Here is an 18,481-nt window from a genome sequence, read left to right as displayed (position 1 = left end):
CACTCTCCTCTGCCCCTTCAATCCTCTCTCTCACCACTCCTTTGATCCAAACCATCGGTAAATTCAGCACATTCTCTCTTCAAGTTCTGTCTCTGGTCATTCTGTTTCTCTGCACTCCCACCGCCGGCACCACCTCTCAGCTAGCCTGCTGCAAAGGTCTACTTCTCTTTATGCTTCTTCCTCACCTGCACCTCCTCAAGCCTTTCCCCCCACAGCAGCCAGAGGGACTCCTAAAAAATGTAAATGTGACCAAGCAAGACTCTCCTGCCCTATTCCAAACCCTCTGATAGCTCCGCAGTAACACTTAAAACTCAAACCTTTCCTACTGCCTCTCTTCAGTTCCATCTTGTGGCATCTCGCACTGTCGATATGCCCTAGCTACCCTGGCTTCCTTGCCATCCTTCACACACGCCGAGCTCTTCAACAATGGGGACCTACCGACTCAGAACTACACCGCCTGTCCACTGGTTGGCATCTCCAGAATCTTCAGGCCTTAAATACTTCCTCCTCAAAGAGGTCTTCCCTGGCACTTCAAGTGAACCACGTCTCCTTTACAACACCTTTAGCATCTGCATACTGAACACAATATGGGGTCATCTGTTCTACTGTTTATCGGTATTTAGTGGTAGAGAGTGAGAGCAAGAGATATCTAAACCTCGTTCCCTCAACGTTTCCATGCAGTGTTTTTCTCTGAGGATATCTGGCTAGTGTACATATTAAATTCCTTTTGGTAGATCGTTTAATGGTATATCAGTAGATAGTTCTTAAAGTATACCATAAAAAGTCATATTCTAAAATAACATTTATTCATAATTTATAAGTTAGCTTTGATGCCAAAATTATAGCTCATTTCAAACAGCATTCACACTTCATATAACATGGATGAACAAAATGAAGGGCTCTATAGATTAAGAATGTCTAGATGCTACTTCAGGGATAATTAAGACAACCATTCAACTGCTATGAAAAGCGCATACAATAAAAGCGCGGGTAATTACAAATTTTAATAAGTATGTTATCATAAGGCACTGGAAGGCAGAGCACATGCGATTTTATAGGAAATGAAGAAAATTATTACACTTAGGTATTTTCACAAAGAAGAAATTACCTAATATATTCTTTAGACCTTAAAACTAAAATACTGATGTAATTATCAACTGTAGTTATAAATTACCCTTCAGATCTCAGCTTTGATCAAAAAGAATTTACGCAGACCATTCACAAGAGGTTAGCTTGCCCATCTACTGTAACACGGTTTACACCGTTGGTACACTTGGTTTTACTTTAGCGCACTTGTATTTATCTATTGCCACTGGAGTGTAAGCTTGATGGCAGACACTCTGCTCTTTTCGTTCACTGCTATGTTAAGTAAGCCTTCTGTTCAGCACTTACTGAACGTCTACTTTTTCTACTGAGCATTTTTGCATGCATGTATTCATAAATGCATCAATAAACACTGTACTGTGATATGAAACACACTAATTCCATCAGTTGTAGCCTAGAATCTTGGACTTCTTCACCTATTAAAAAATTACCAACCTATTCCACGCACTGTTACTCTTAAACTATCTACAAACTGGAAAAAAAAAAGGGGGGGGGGGTTAAAAAATGTAACCATCAGGAGAAGTTAAGTTACAAAGAGCTCTAAACAGAACCAACTTGTTCTCAAATGCCACAGAAACTTTTAAAATACTATTTGGCAGAGACTGAATTCGATTCCAACAACAATTATTACTGTTTAAATTTGGTATTCAGTTTTTTGCTTTGAGGCCAATTTCTCAGGTGAATTTATCAACCTAGTAAAATTACAAAGCTGTTACAAGGACTGTGGGAATAGGGAAATGGGACAATAATGGCAGGTGGAGGGTAGGCCATTATGGGCAACTTTCTATTAGAAGTCAAACCCTGTTACTGGCTGTTAAATATGATCAATGTCATGATTAGGGTCCACGAGTATCCAATTCTACTGAATCAGTTTAAAGCGTGGCCAGAGAAGGTAAAGTATGTCTCCTGGGCAGATTCACACCGCCAAGTCCTAAGTCCACCCCCTCCTCTCCCTACATACTATGCAAAACCAAGATTGCTATTAATGGGTGAGTTTGATTTAGAGAAAGTGAAAACAGTGAAACGAAGAGTAGAAAGGAGGACAATTAGTAAGAGAAACTGAAAACACAAGCATTTATAGTTTGTCTTTTTGGTACATACATTCACTCATGTACATTACAGCTACTGTAGCAAACAATTCATTTTTTTATGACTCACAGAATTCTTTTAACATAAATAAGTCATATACAAAACTGAGTTCAACATCAAACAGAACAAGAAATTTAGTCCTGAGAGTGATTTGATAAGAGATAAACTATATACGTACAGAAAGAGCTGTTGCCAGCTTTAGCCCTCAGTAATTTAAGAAAGTGAATTTGGCTGGTGCTAGCAATCGTTTTAGTAATGGCTTAAAAAATGTAACAGGCACAAGAAAACTAAGAGGTATGTATGATACTTCTGATCTGTATGTGTTGTAGGTTGACATCCCAAAGGCTAGACATTTTTTTAGGATGAAAACTACAGTTTCTCAATGGTTTAGAGCAGTGCTTCTTGGACTTCAGGCTGCATGGGGATCTCCTTAAAATAGACATGTTCACTCAAGTTAAGGTGGGGCCTGAGATTCCACGTAACAAACTTCCAGGTGATATTGATATTCCTGGTCCGCAGGTCACATTTTGAGTAGCAATGGTTTAGACATTTCTCCCAGAAAACATGCCTAAGCCTGTAAGCCTGAGTAGTTTTTCCTCTTGCCCTTTCTGCTTTCCCACAGTACCCTGTGGTTTCCTCTACTGCAGCCTGTATCACACAGAGAATAATTAAATAGGCAGTTTAGTTCTAAAATCTGTGCGACCACTATGTGGCACTGAACTTGAAAACCTACTACATCTTGTATTTACTGTGGCCAGTGTTTGACTTGGTCAGGCCTGCAGCTATTTTCACTGGCACATTTCCTTAGAAATAGTTATGAGTCAACGTGATGGGTTTCAGGACCACCACTTCACAGCCAAATTTAACACATGAACATTACATCCTTCTCAAGTCTCCATTTTCACATAATATCTGCATTATCCTGCAAATCAAGAAAGAAAGCAGGACAGCACTACCGTTTGCTATGTGTCAGGGAGTTTATAGGTGTTATCGTTAAATTCTAACAACCATCTGATGTAGTTTTATGGATGAAGAAACCAAGAGAGTTCACACGGTAACTTGCTTGGTGTCCCACAGACAGTAATGGAAGAATAAGGCTTTGAAGCCAAACAACTGCACTATGGAAATATTCATGCTGAATTTATATTAATCACTTTCCCAGGATCAATTAATTACAGTACAAATATATATAAATAATACAAAATAGGCTTCTTAAAAGTCACTTTTATAAAATGCCACATAGTGTTTAGACTAGAAGGTATGTGGGAAAATCACTGTTGGCATCTACTCTACAACTTTTATTCCTCATAAACAATAGAGAATATTTACCTATTTACTAATGAAACCTTTTTTGACAGGCTCTAAGACAAAGTATCAGTATGTAGGTTTACCTCATAGGTATCCAGGAATAGACAATTACAACTACTAGAGTGATTTCCTTTAATGAATATCATTATGTATACATTATATAAAGCAGTACTTCAAAATTAAAATTTATTTTAGTTAAAAGCTGGATATGAAATAATTTATCAAGAACAGAATCTCTCTTTATTTGGATGACATGATTCACCGATCTGCCTGTTTTAATTTTAAAAGCAAAAACAAACCAACCCCCAAAAATGCCAACAGTGCTTCTTACTAAAAGGTTTACGTTTAGAAACCAGAAATGGAAGAAAGAGAAGGGAGGGAGGGAGGGAGGCAGGGAGGGAGGAATTGCTTACTTGTAATTAATTGTTAACAAAACTATAATCCTCTACAGCTCACCACTGGAGGCCTGTTTTGCTCTCACAGGAACAGATTATGAAACTGATATGTTAATTCGAGACACTTCATTTAAAATGCTATTGCAATTCACAAGTATGTTATAAAATTCTAGGGTTCTTAATAAACTACTTAAATTGATGGAAAATAAGAAATTCAGTTCACAACGCAATGGCAAAGTGGTTATAATCTAATGAAGTACTATTTTTGGAAACCTACTCTACTGAAGAAATTTCACCTTCTCTATGAGAACCTCTCAATAGATGTCAGTCTTGGAACTTATGTAAATTCGTAAGCTCTCCACATATATGATGTTAGCAACAACAACAACAAAGGTGGAAAGGTAAAATGAAGAAAAAATTCTTAGCATTTGAAAGTTATCAAAATATATTTAAGAGTACTTATGTTTTCTCTATGAAATTTTCTTTAAATATTTAAGAATACTTCAAGAAAATGTTTCTAAGAAAATATATTTCATAGAAGATTTAACAAAAACTTTCAATATTATCATGAGAGCAATTAGTACATGAGTGTCTGAAGTAGATCATGGTCATGTGATTTCATTAAATATTTTCCCATAAAATAAGATGATACAAATAAGGTATCTTGTTCTATCCAATGCATACTCTCCACAAAAGCAAAGCAATGTATCAACAAGCTCTGAATCACCAAGTGAAAGTTGTTTCCTATACAACTAAAACAAAACTGGGAGGTAAAACACGGCCTACCAGCTGCTTGTGAGATTAGCAGCAAATTGTGAGGTCGTAATCAGACAGTAGCGGCTACATAGAAAGGAGAAGACTACCACGATTGAAAAGAGAACATAGCACAAGTAGTAACAGTAACAAATATTAAGACACGGCTCATGTAAAATGGGATGAACTTGGAAGAAAAAAAAATATGTACATACACACTCACACACATACAAAAATACCCACACTATTTTGGAACATAGGTCAACAGAAAAATAATTGTAATGGCTTCTCAGTTGGAGCAGAAGTCTCTAAATAAGGAGAGATACCAGTAAAATTTAACAGGAATATTTATGATGCAATATCCTTAAAGAATGTAAATGTCTGAACCAAAATTAAATTTGAGATTCAAATTTCCATTGCTAAACTCTTTTCAGAGCCAAAACTACACAATTAGTATATGCTATTCAAAAAAAGAAAAGGAAAATAAAAGAAAAAACTAAGGATGAAGAGAACTAGTTTGAGAAGAAAAATCTCTCTTGGTAGAATAGAAAATAAATATCACGTAGGAGACTATAATTTTCACATTAAAATAAAGTTTGATTTAACTTTTTTACTGGTCTCACAATTCCAAAATTAGACGATCAAGATATTATTATTCCTATAAAAAGTTAAACTTTAATCACTGAAAGCAATTTATATCATGAGACTTAAAACTCCAAATTATTATTGTGACTAAACACTTTCGCACTGTTTGATATCTTGCTATTTTATGAAAAACTTCAGAAAGTAGAAATTTTGTAGAACACATAATTCTTAGCTATAGTTATCTTCACTGTGCTTTGCAGTTTCACTCAAATCCCACTGAGGAAGATCTGGAACTTACCCTTAAAGGGTAGAGTTCACATTCACACAACTTAGAACAATCATGGGAAGAACTCCCTTCATTTCCTGAAGATCAACAATATAATCCTAAAATTTTGTTCACAAAACCACTGAAATAAGTCCTAACTTTAAAAAAACTCCCACAGAAAGTTAGCAATCAATAGAAAAACCAAAATGAGAAATTCCCCTGCATGAAAGATACTCTAGGTAAATTCTGATGCTTAAGCAGTTAAAAATATGTACAATGAATAATATCAATCAACAAATATACTTGAGGGGAAAAATAAATGTTAATTACACTATACCCAAAACCTTACTTTTTTTTGAAAGTCTCTGCTGTTACTATGGCATAGAACGAAAAACTTCTTTAAAGTGTTTTCTATTAGAAACTATAATCGAATAGGTTGCACTTAAATTCCAATAAGATCACTTCAAGTTTAATAAACTAGGCTTCATTAACAGTATGTTTTTTTTAAGGGGCCAAAACACATCAGTCAACATTACATCTACATTCCACCTCAAGAGAAAAAGCTGCCCTCCAAACCAAAGCTACACATACACTTTTTTTTACTTTATAGAATCACTCCAACATCTTTTCTATCAACATCATTAAAATCACCATACCTGTCTGGACCGAGGTCTACCAGGAGAAAATTTCCTTTTGGTAATAGCTGGTTTACCCATGCCAATTTTGGGGGTGACGGAGATGTAAGTTGTTGGCATGATGTTTCCAGCAGAAGCACTGGGAGTCGACGGGTAACTATGCAACATGTCGTGGGAAGGCAAGTCGGAAGAAAGTGCTGGAGAGGAGGACGCATTTGCCTTGCTTATGCCCGCTGCTGATGAAAATGACGACTCCGTCTCAGATGGTAATTTTACAGATTTGCTTTCTTGGCATACACCATCTTTCACACAACTCTCAATTGCAGGAGCCACTTCGAAGTCCATAAATGCGGTAGAAGGTTCAGGATTTTCTTTCTGTTCCATTTCTTCTGGTACCCCTTCTATGGCCAACTGTGCCTTAGAACATAAAGCCGTACCTTCCCCACCCGGGGACGGGACAGTGACAGATTCACTGTTGACCCCTGGAGGCCGGGATTCTTCTGGGGACGCCGCCACGTTCGGTCCCCCCAACAAGTGCACTTCCCCCGGCTGCACCGCGACCTGGGGGGCAAGGGCTTCGGCGCCGTCTGTCACTTCCATTTTGTTCTCGTTTTGATCTGCACTGCAAGTGTGTACCACTTTAGGAGGCATTTCCATTTCTTCACTATCAACTTCTCGAGAAATCTGATTTTCCAGTTCAGGATTCATTTTATCTTGGGATGATTCTATAAAATTTCGAATATCTATTATGTTAATGTACCTATGAATTTTAAAATTTCTAACTATGACTAGCTATAAAACATTAATGTCTTACATGTCTGTAGCTCTATGGCTTAAAAATAATAGGCTTGGGTAGAAAAAAAAAAAGTTGGCGGGGGGCGGGTGGGGGGGTGGGGATCCAAAACATACTTTTGCTTAAAACCATGCCTTAAGTCAGAAGGTATTCATCAAGAAAGGCAATAAGGCAATTATCAAGTTTAGTAAAGGCCAAAAGAGAGCAGGGTTTATGGATCAGAATCAGTCACCGATCAGACCAGAAAACCTACAAGAACACTACCTTAATGGGATCCCCAGAGTTTAAGGTAATTTCTGGTAAGAATATTAAAATAGAATTAATTTCTAATATAACCATTATATATGATGTTTTACAGTCTGGTCACTTACAAGAGGATTTAAAATTTTGTAGGTGAAGTTAAACTCATTTCACAACTAGGAAAATGAGGCTCAGTGATATTACATGATGTGTCCAAATTAAAAAAGTAAAGATTAGTCTAGAATACAAAGAATTTTGCAATAAGCCGACACAAGATGTTAACAAAACTTCTGTAGACTCAAATACGTGATGACCATAGATAGAAAAGACTTATTTCGCTTAGCCATACATGCTAACACAATCAATACATTTTTTTGGATATAATTCTTGTTCTTCCTCATCATCTATAACCAGAGAGACTTATCTTAGCAAATCAATAAAAATAACTAGATATCAGAAGTATCTATAGTCACTGACTACTAAATTTTAAATCAGGGTACTATTAAGTTAAAACTTTAACCCAATATTACTTAAGAGTAAGGTTAGAGGTCCAATTGACATGGGCCCTAAGTGGCTCTATTAAGTAAGACCACTGATGATAAAAAGCACTTATTTCAAATGCCATCAAGGTAATTTCTTAGGTACATTAATAAAGACACTAATTTCCTTATTTACTATTCACCATGGTGCTTGAAATTTATATATGTTCTTATATCAAAATGAAATCTCACTTCTCACTCCTGCTTTATTCAAAGACTATAGTTGAAAAGGAAAAAAAACATCAAATAACATATCTGATCATACTAAATTATTTTTAAACACAAAAGTGCTTCAAAAATACTTTAATATTTTAAAAGTAATAAAAAATGGACTTTTGAAACAGAAAATACATATAAATGAAGTGAACATTTATGGTTTAAAACCCAAAGTATCACCATTTGAGTGACTCAAGTAAAACAGTCTTAATGCTATATGATGCCTAAATTACGTGCTCATAATAGCAGACCGACTACCTCAAGTCTCACTGGCAAAGAGGAACATTTGCAATACACACTCAGAACACAAGTATGTTCTTTCTCCTCTGTGCTAGGCAGGAAGGATTAAGGTAAAAGCGCAAACACGCTCTATTTCTGCCTCAGAAATCCACTGCCAATGGTGTTCCAGAAGAGGATCACCTAACCACAGACTGCACTACCGTCAGGTGAGTATAGCAACAGTAAACAATTCATCTCTAATCCGAAGAAAAGTCACCTTAGCAGACAATGACTCGAATCGCATAGCAACCATAAAGGTGTTATGCTGTAAATCAATCAAATTAGGCAATATGACCATGTTGCCTACCAGCAATGAGAAGTCCACGCGTGCCACGACTTTCGGGTGGGTCACTCCTCTGCTGCTCTCCGGTACGGATGTGAGCTGCTGTGAATAACACACTTATGGAATCTCCAGCAAGGAGTCCAAACTCCTCTAACACTGCTTTCTCAACAGTAATTTGAGTAAGGTATTTATCCTTCTGCCGAATTCCAATTTCAAATATAAGCATAAAACATCCTGTTACTATTCGTTTGTTAAGTAGGATATGGAAATGAAACCGGATATGGAAGGAATCTGATTATGTACTATAAGATTATTATATAGCTTTGTCTTATTTTTCTTCACTTTATAACTTTATGAAGTATAATTTTTAATGAGAGTTGTTAAATATAAACTTAACCTCAAACTATCTCAAGGGCTTTTTATGTATACATTCAACCTATATAACACAGTATCACATACAATCCCACAGACTTTGAGACCAAGATTAAATTTAATAAGTAGTTTTCCCCAAACCTGGTCTCTCATTAATTCCAGATCCTCAAGTACAATAATAGCCATTACCAATAATGCAAAAAGCTTAACTGAAATATCATTGAAATAACCCTCAACAGGACTGCTTACATGATCTAAACAATGAATTTTTCATTATCTCAGCATGAAACATCTCACAATCAGCAACAGCTTCAGTTAGTAATTACAAAGATAACTAAAGAAAGAAATTGCTTTTAAATGAAAATCACTTGATCCCTAAACAAAGTATATATTTATGAGTAAGTCTAGATTACAGCTGAACTATTAATACAATATATACATGCCCTTTCCCTGATTAATTTCTGTCTTAAGTTTATTTTATTTAAAAAGGCTCCTCTCTAAATAATTTCCTACATGACTATGTCTCAGCTTATTTTTATCTAGGGTACTAAAGTTGCAGATGTTCACATATTCACTCTACACACACTTTTTCTTCGGAGAATAGACTATCCATCACCAAAAACATGCTTACCATCTGGAACAATTCCAGGTGCGGGCTGCTGACCACCGACATCTTTATTAACTGCTTGCTCCAGAAACACCATGTGGTCCTCAGGGCCTTCAACTTCCATTTCATTGTTACAATCTTAACAGAAAATTATTTATTCTTTAGCTCAGAATGAGTTTTTCTGTTTTTGTTAACTAAGTCAACAATTATCACCTTGTTCTAATGGGGGTAAATTATCCCTGAAAATGCCATAAGTTCTTCTTCAGATTTTTCTATTTTGAACCAAATATATATTTACATTTTTTCAAATATGGAAAATATAAGGAATTAAAAAGTAACTGGAATTTTATTATTTTGAAAGGATACTGCACAACTGTATACTGATGGCATACTAGAAACAAAATGTTAGTAACCAAGATGTGCCTACTTAAACCCCTTGCAGATGATAAAATAGAACTTTTATAGACTTTGCCATTCATACTGATGAAAATGAAGAACGATCTGATTAGCAGCTCTGTTCCCGTTATGATCTAAGAATCTTGTTATTACGTTTATAACCCAATGGTGTACTAATAAAACTACATGAACAAAATTTAATAAAATTAAAATTTGTTTGGAGTAAAATAACCCAGAGTATGAAGTACAAACTAGGTCATAGAGCCAAACAGTAAGGAACTTCCACTGTTGGCCCAAAAAACACAATTGTAGGAGCGTACGCTAGTCCTGGAATTCAAATGTTGGGCGAACAGTTGTAAAGAAGCTGGATTAGATGTTAACCATCAGATTCAGAGATGACCAAGATCACAGGTACAGAAGCTAAAAATAAGATGGGATCCGATACACAGGATTCCCTCATTGTTACTAAAGTAATATACTGCTGACTGGTTGGCACAGCATCCTAAAAAACAAAAACTCTCAAATTTACCTGTAGTGAGTTCAGCCATCTCCACTTCATCACCTGGCTGTAATGGATCCATCTCAGCTAAGTGTCTGCAATACATACAGATGTACTCTTCTTTGAGCTGAGAATCCAGTTCATGATCCGTCGGTTTATCACATTCTAAGTGAACCCATCTATGACGATAAATATATTTAAATAAAATTTTCTAATTTAAAGTCAAATTAATATTTAGGGAAAAGAGAGATAACTGCTGAAAAACTGGATATAGGAAGGGGTAAGGACGGAAGAAGAGAGGTTACAGGGGTTAGCAATTGAAGGTTCTAGAAAAGGAGCTGTCATTTTTGGATGTCATCACAGGTGTTGACCTTTTTTTTTTTTTAAAAAACATATTTTAAACTATTTACTCTTTACTTTTCCCTCTTAATGCTTGTTTCTGGTCTTGTCTTATTTTTTGCCCACTTAACATCGTTATGCCTTTCAGACTCATAAAAACATACTTTAATTCCATCTATAATGGCACTCAGTACTGAAAGGATTACTGGAATGACAAAAGCTTGGATCTCAAAATACATGGCAGAGCAGATGATCACATGGATGGAAGAACTGACAAACAAATTGAATAACTATATCGTCTTACCTTTTGCACATATTACAATGAAGCATGTCTTTCTGCAATTCCGGATGGTAGCACTTCCCACAGAAAGGACATAAGTTATCCTGCTGTTGGTAACAACTGTCACATACCAGGCAATTGTGGTGCCACTGAGAACTAGATCGTGTGCCACACTCTACACATATTCTGCAATTCTAAACACCAGGAAAAATGAAAACAGAAACAGTTTGTTATGTGTTTGTACTGCAGTTCTGGTGTAAACCTTTTTAAAAAAATCAGTGAAACATTTGTAGATTATATATTAAGCTTTAATTTTTATGACACTAATTTAGGGTGTATGTTTCTGAAAATGAAGTTTGTTTTGAACATCTGATGAGATATCACTCAATTTACACTGAAACCTCCTGGGAAGTGTAAATAGTGGATAGAGACATCCAAGAAAACATAAATAGGGAAGGAAGAAAACCAAGAATGTAGCAACCCAAACTTCAAAAAAGAAACACATTCCAGAATCAGGAAGTAGCTAGTGTTGAATAAGTCTACTCAACTCACTACTCTGAAAGCAAAACGGTCCTGCTAGGGAATTGGTTGTTTATGGGTAGCTCAGAAAACAAGAATAAAAACAAGAATTCACACTAAGGAAATAAAACCCACTCCAAACGATTAGGTGTCTGAAATTGTGAAAATAACCACTCAACGTCAAAATCCAATTATGGCTTCTCATATTTTCAGAAGAGAGAGGCACTACCCTCAGCAAAGTAGACCTGCTGCCGTGCAAGGCCAGCCAAACCTCCTTCTGCGCCTCTGAGCTAGGCTGCCCTAACATCCTGGGCACAAGGCTGACAAACTGTGGGACTCTCGTTACCCACCCACCCCCAACTTTGCAATCTAAAGCACCAATAAAAAAGGAACTTTGTCTTTTTGAGCTGCTGGTATCTTTTGATACAAAAGAGATGCTCACTGAAAAAGAGAAACTAGCATGAACCACAGATCTGCTAAAGTCTTACAGATTTAAAATGGAGGTACTCATAAATACTGATGACAAAATCCTGAGTAAAATGTTAGCAAACAGACTCCATAGCAAATCAAGAAAATCATAAACCACATCCAAGAGGAGTTTATACAAAAATGCAAGCACGGTTAAATATCAGAAAACCTATTAATAAAATCTAACATATTATTAGGTCTGAGGAGAGAAGATAAATTATTTCACTAGATGTTGAAAAGAACTTTGGAAAAAAATTAAAATCCATTCCTAATAAAAAAAAAAACTTCCGAGAAAATTAAAATGGGTAGGTATTTCCTTAATGTGATATACACACATACCTCAATTCTAAAGCCAGCATTTTGTTTAATTGGGGAACCCTAGAGGCATTCCCACTAAGGTCAGAAACAAAGCAAGGATGCCTACTATCTCCACTACTATTTAACATGGTTCTGAACCAATGTAAACACTAAAACAAATGAAAACAGAGGCAAAATAGGAAAAGAAATAAAACTCTTTGTAGATGACAAGACAGCATACTTGGAAAATCCTACAGAATGTAAAACAAATTTAATAAAAGAATTTAACGAAGTAGCAGGATATAAAATTAGCAATGAAAATTCAATAGAATTCACATACACAAATAATAACCAGTTAAAAGATACAATGCATGGGAAAATCCCATTTATAACATCAACAAAATAGAGAAAACTTTTAAGAGTAAACTTAAGAAATGTCCAAAACCTATACGAAGAAAATTAGAAAACACTCCTAGAAGACACTAAACTAGACTTGAACAAATGCAAAGACATACCTTGTTCTTCGTTAGGATGTCCTAACATCAAGATTTCACTCTCAATGAATAAATCTAAAGTGACCTGATAAAAATTCCAGTGAGGTTTTTCCCAGAGCCTAAGGTTCATATGGAAAAATAAACGACAAAAACAGCTAGGAAAAACGTGAAATAGAGAAGATCCGATGGGGGACCACGACCACCAGACACCGCAAAGCCTGTATAATTAAAACGGGTGGTACTGGCTCACAAAGATGGAAAGACAGAGCAGTGGGACAGACAAGAAATTCCAGAAATAAACCCAGCTAAATCGAAAACTCTAGTCTGGAATCTCAAGTCACTGAGGCAAAGACTGTCTTTTTAGTGAATGGATTTTGGACAACTGGATAGCCAACTGGGAAAAGATCATTCATACCATATAGAAGCATCAACTAAAAATGGATTAGAGAGCTAAATGTAAAAAATAACATAAAAACTAGAAGAAAATATGAACTCTCCTATAGCCTCAGTATAGGAAAAGGCTTTCTAATTTTAACTCAAAAATCCAAAAGCAATAGAAGACTGATAAATCTGACTATATATAAATAAACTTTAGCACGGCAAAAAGTAACACAGGCAAAGCTAAAAGGCAAACAACAAACTGGAAGAAAAGATGTGCACCGTATAACACAGCTGAAGGCCTTATATCCCGACTATACAAGGAGCTCTTAGACTGTGGGGGTCATCAAAATCTTCAAGAGTAACAGGCAACACACGAGAACAGACAACTCGCAAAAAGGGGTAAAAAACGACCCCTAAACACAGGAAAAAATGACCAGCTTCACTCAAAAGAGAAAAGACAATTAGACTACACTGAGATAACATTTTTCACTCATAAAACAGGCAAAAATCAAAAGCTGAACATGACAGCCTGTTGGCAAGGATGTAGAAAAGAAGTTCTCTCATGCATGAGTGGTTGCAAAAGGAACAGCCACAAGTCCCGTGAAAGGGAATTTGACGATACCTAACAAAATTACATATGCATTTACCCCCAGCCAGTAATCCTACTACTAGAAATTTATTCTAGAGATTCACTCCCAGCAATTCAAAAACCCATATGCACAAAGTTATTGACTACAGAATCACTTCTAATGTAAAATATTGGAAACTACCTAAATATTCAAGCATAGGACATTGGTTGAAAAACTATGGTTCAAATAAACAGAAGAAAGAGAGAAAGAGAAAGAACGAAAGAGAGAGAGAGGAAGGAAGGAAGGAAGGGAGGGAGGAAGGAAGGGAGGGAGGGAGGGAGGGAGGGAGGGAGGGAGGGAGGGAGGGAGGAAGAGGAATGAGGAAGATCTCTATGAACTGATATGAAGTGACTTCCAGATTTTAAGTTAAAAAAATCAACATGCAAAAGAGCACATATGCTACCTTCAGTGTAGAAAAGGGAAACAAAAATATATTTGTTTATCATTACAAAAAAATACAGGAAGGATGAATCAGAAATTTTTGAAAGCGCGTTAATATCCTATGTGTTTTTAAAAATTAAATCAATAAGAATGGGAAATTTAAAAAAAAAACAAAATCTTCAAGAATAACAGGCAAAACACAAGGATTCTTACTATAAGAGAATGGATATGTAAGAATGTGAGAAGGCCAAGAACTCAGCAGGAAGGATCAGAATTGGAGGTATTGGTGTAAATTCATTATTTATAAATGATGTACATGTGTGAGTATACGCATACTTATGTGTGTATTTGTAGATATGCATATGTGTAAATGTATACACATGCATGTATTTCCTGCCTCATCTGCTGAAAGGACAAAGAAGCAAACACCCCCAGAGCAATGGGCACACCTAGCACCCAATCTTCACTAAAGGAACTTGGCCTATTTATAGAAAAGAGGACAGATTCCAGGGCTAGGGCAGGGAGGTGTAAGATGATTTTGGAGTATCTTGTTATGCCCAAATGTAATGAAGTGCTTAATGGTGAGGGCATGCCACAAAGACATAGGAGCCAGCTTGAAAAGGATATCAAAGGCAAAACTGGACAATTTGAGCACAAAATAAATTAGGTACAGTAATAAATTATAAATTATTGATAATAACAAGAATTCATCAGTCAATACCGACAATATATACATAATTTTAACATGTGAATGAAGGGAGGGTTCTTGCTTACAGCAGAATGCAGGGGGCTGACTGGTAAATGTTAAGTAGAAAAGCATCATTTTACAAACAACAGGTAAAAACTGCATCAGGCATTGGCTCCTATAATCTTGGAGAAAATTCTGAGGAGCAACAAGATATTTGCACGGTATTAAAGTGTCTCCTCACATACTGTTTTATTAGATAGAAGAGAGAGAGAGAGAGAAAACAGTGGAGAAACTTTACAGCAGCTTGACCAGATTATCAGAATTCACATCACCTATGAGGGAGAGATAAACATCAGGTGCATCCAGCTGAAAGCCTGAGACGGGCACATCATCACTTATGCAATATTCTGCCCAAGAATGAATAACTCTCTATATAATCATAAGGAAATATCAGACAAAGACAAGACAAGGAAAATTCTATTTGTGATTTAAAGAAAACAAAACAAACAAAAACCAGGTATGTGAGGAAAAACTCTATTATCAAAACTGTCAATATCAAAAAAGACAAAGAAGGGCTAAAGAAATTTTCCAGATTAAAGGACTCAAAAGAAACATGACAACTAAATGGAATACCTGATCCTAGACTATCCTGGAACCTACACAGGAGGAGGGAAATGCTATATGGGACATTAGATCAAGTGACAAATTGAAATATGGATGGTAGATTAGACATATTGATGTAAATGTATGGGGTGCTAATAGTGCTGTGATTATGTAAGAATATCCCTATTATGAGGAAATACACATTTAAGTATTTAGGGGTAAAGGGAACACAGTGTGTATAACTTTCCCTCAAAATGGTTCAGGGCAAAAAAATATACATGGAGCAGGGAGGAGGGAGAAAGGGCATGGATGACAATACTGAAATCCTAACAACAGGTGAATCTAGGTAAATGGCATATGGGTATTATTTTTATTTTTCCAACTTTTAAAGTTTGAAATTATTTCCAAATAAAGCCTTTTAAAATGCATCATATACCCACACATCAGCATTCTTGAAAGAGAAACAAAGAAAAGAAACCTATGGGACAATGACTGGTATATAACGAAGTTCCTAAAAAGAGCACCGTTCCTTCAGTGCAAGCAGCCTCGCCAGACTGACACCATTCCTGGAAAGCCACACCTATCTGCCTCTGCACCTCCAGCCTGCACCACAGCGTTTGCATTTGACTAAAGACTATAAAGACCTATGAAAGAATTTAACAGCAGAGAGAGAGTATCATTCTTCAAACTGAAAAGAAGATAAGCATTCCTATGAGAAGCTCCATGAGAATCGAGCACTTACTTCAGGCATTATGCTGAGCACTTTACGGGCATCATCTCGCTAAATCCAACACCCCTGTGAGGTTAAGTACTATTAACTACGTGATGAAACACAGCTTACAGAAGTCAAATAATTTGCCAAAGATCCTGTATTTAGTAACTGGAAAACCTGAGATTTGACTCCACAGCCCAATCTTTTTAATCACTTTATAATACCTCCATAGAACAGAATAAAACACACACACTATCCACTCGTATTCTCAGCAGTATTATAAATAATTGTCACGTGAAAGAGAATAGCCGACTATTACGGAAAGCAAATTTATAAGGGCAGAACAAAAAGAAGCCAGAGAACAACCTTGAGAAATAAACTCGGAATTCTGAACACATTTTCCAAAATAGTGAAAACCACAACAAAGAAAATAATGAATTAAAGCAGAAAACAAAATCACCTAGATGTTACTAAAGATTATTAAAGAGAATGTAAAGAGAGTAAATATTTTTTAAAAACGTGAATTTAACCAACACTTCCCCAGACCTTTCCACGGGCCTAAAGGGAGAATGACAATGGTCAATATGTTCCAGACAACACTAATTAGTGTAGAACCATGACAGATACATCCTGGAAGCAAATCCAAATAACTGAACAAAAATAAAGACCTCATGGCCTTCAAGCAGAAAAACAATTAACTAATTAAACTAAAAACAAAACAAACTTCTTCTGTAATTCCATAAACTGGGAAAAAAACGGAAAAAAAATAAAAAGTATCCAGAGTTTAAAAAAAAAAAAAAAAAGTTGTAATGCAAAACTATATCAAACCAAGTTCTTCTGGTAGTTTGACGGCAACAATCTCTTTCAGGTTTGCAAGATTCCAGAATATTTACAATTCTTTTATAGACGTGCATAACCAAGTCTCCAAAAGATTGGGGGTGAGATGAGGTTGGAATTTATAGAGACGATGCCTCCCTCCCCATAGAAAAAGTCTATAGTTTGGGTCAACTTAAGACAGAGAGGAGGAAGGAAACTTCTGATTTCTTCATTTTCAATGGCAGGGGGGTGGCATTTTTAATATTTTCAACATTTATAACTTAATATTCATAAAATAAGATTCTGAATTACAAATCACTGCAGGGAATAAAAGGAACTGAAAAACAGAAAGGAAATTAAAAGAACAGGTTTGTCTTAAAACAGCCAAGCATTTCAATTACATCCATTAGTCTAAATACTTGACTATTAAACCTTTCAAAAGGTACAGTTAAAATGACACAGAAGGATCCAAAATGAAAAGATCACATTCAACTGGTAAACTAAAACCCCACTCAGCCATTATTTGTCAGGCAAAGCAAATATCTGGTCCCCCTCCCCCCCCCAAAAAAAGGCATTACAGAATATAAAGAGAATAGTTTTACACTGATAAAAAGCACAATACATCAATATTAGCCTGATCAACTTGCTAAATAACCAGCACAAGTTTAAATGCAAGGAGAAATTGATATGAGAAATTACAGGAGGTGATTTTATCTACACCGTAATACACTGTTGAATCAGTCAAAAAAAATATGGAAAAAGAACTTCATCTAATTAAATGAAATTAATAAACACAAATACTACTGCTTTAAAGTCACAATGTCCAGCATCCAAATATATGTCAAAAAGAAAACTACACTAGTTAAATTATCTGATTCAATACGATTAAAGCAAAAACTAACGTGTTTAAGCACAACCTAAAAAAAGAAAGATAAAATTAAGTCAAATGTGAATAGATATAAAGTTACCAATACAACAAATATGACTGCAGCCAAAACTATAATCAAAGGTAAATTTATAGTCTTAAATATCCTTTCTTCCTTAGGAAAGTGAAGAAAACGAATTACGAATTCAACTTCCTATTTCAAAAAAGTAAAAGCGGCGCGGTAGCGGAGATAAAAGTAGTAAACATACAAATCCGTCCGACGGCAGGTTTTTTTCCTTAGATCAAGAACCGAGCCAAGAGAGAACGCGCGGAAGAACCCCGTCCGGCCGCCAGGCAGAAACTGCTCACCGGACCCTCCTCAGCCCCCAGGCTCCTCCCTCAAGGGCCACCTCACCTGAGAACAGTTGCCCCGAGGCGCTCGGTTCCCGGGGAGAAGGACCCGCCCCCCCAGGCCCCACCCTCGGGCCGAGGCGGGACAGAACTCGCCGCCCTCTGCCCCACGCCCTAGAACCAGGTGACGCGCCGCCAGTTCCAGGTGCCCAGGCTCACCAGGGGTGGGGGTGGGGGTGGGGCGCAGGGGTAAGGCTCCCCCGGCGCCTCCTCCTACCCCCTCACCAACACCCCATCCCT

The 18,481-nt window shown here is 36.4% G+C and overlaps 1 protein-coding gene across 29 annotated transcripts in view; it reads right to left on the bottom strand.

The window, feature by feature from the left end:
- Positions 1-18,481, bottom strand: part of KMT2C (lysine methyltransferase 2C) — a 298,083-nt gene that overhangs the window by 104,303 nt on the left and 175,299 nt on the right. For 26 of the 29 annotated variants that reach the window (XR_003679677.2, XM_028489535.2, XM_028489534.2 and 23 more), the window contains 5 exons: positions 11,002-11,171; positions 10,389-10,537; positions 9,488-9,601; positions 8,509-8,586; positions 6,156-6,859 (listed from right to left, as the gene is read on the bottom strand). Coding sequence is in view for 28 of the 29 variants with exons in the window: in XM_028489535.2 (XP_028345336.1) it covers positions 6,156-6,859; positions 8,509-8,586; positions 9,488-9,601; positions 10,389-10,537; positions 11,002-11,171 (1,215 nt within the window). In the remaining variant the exon portion in view is untranslated. The remainder of the gene's footprint in view (positions 1-6,155; positions 6,860-8,508; positions 8,587-9,487; positions 9,602-10,388; positions 10,538-11,001; positions 11,172-18,481) is intronic. The other 3 variants (XM_028489537.2, XM_028489540.2, XM_028489557.2) reach the window with 1 other exon arrangement.

The sequence above is a fragment of the Physeter macrocephalus genome, chromosome 5 (assembly GCF_002837175.3).
Source record: "Physeter macrocephalus isolate SW-GA chromosome 5, ASM283717v5, whole genome shotgun sequence".
Classification (NCBI taxonomy): Eukaryota; Metazoa; Chordata; class Mammalia; order Artiodactyla; family Physeteridae; genus Physeter; species Physeter macrocephalus.
Note: the sequence above shows the minus strand (reverse complement) of the source record. Positions and strands in the feature narration are given on the sequence as shown.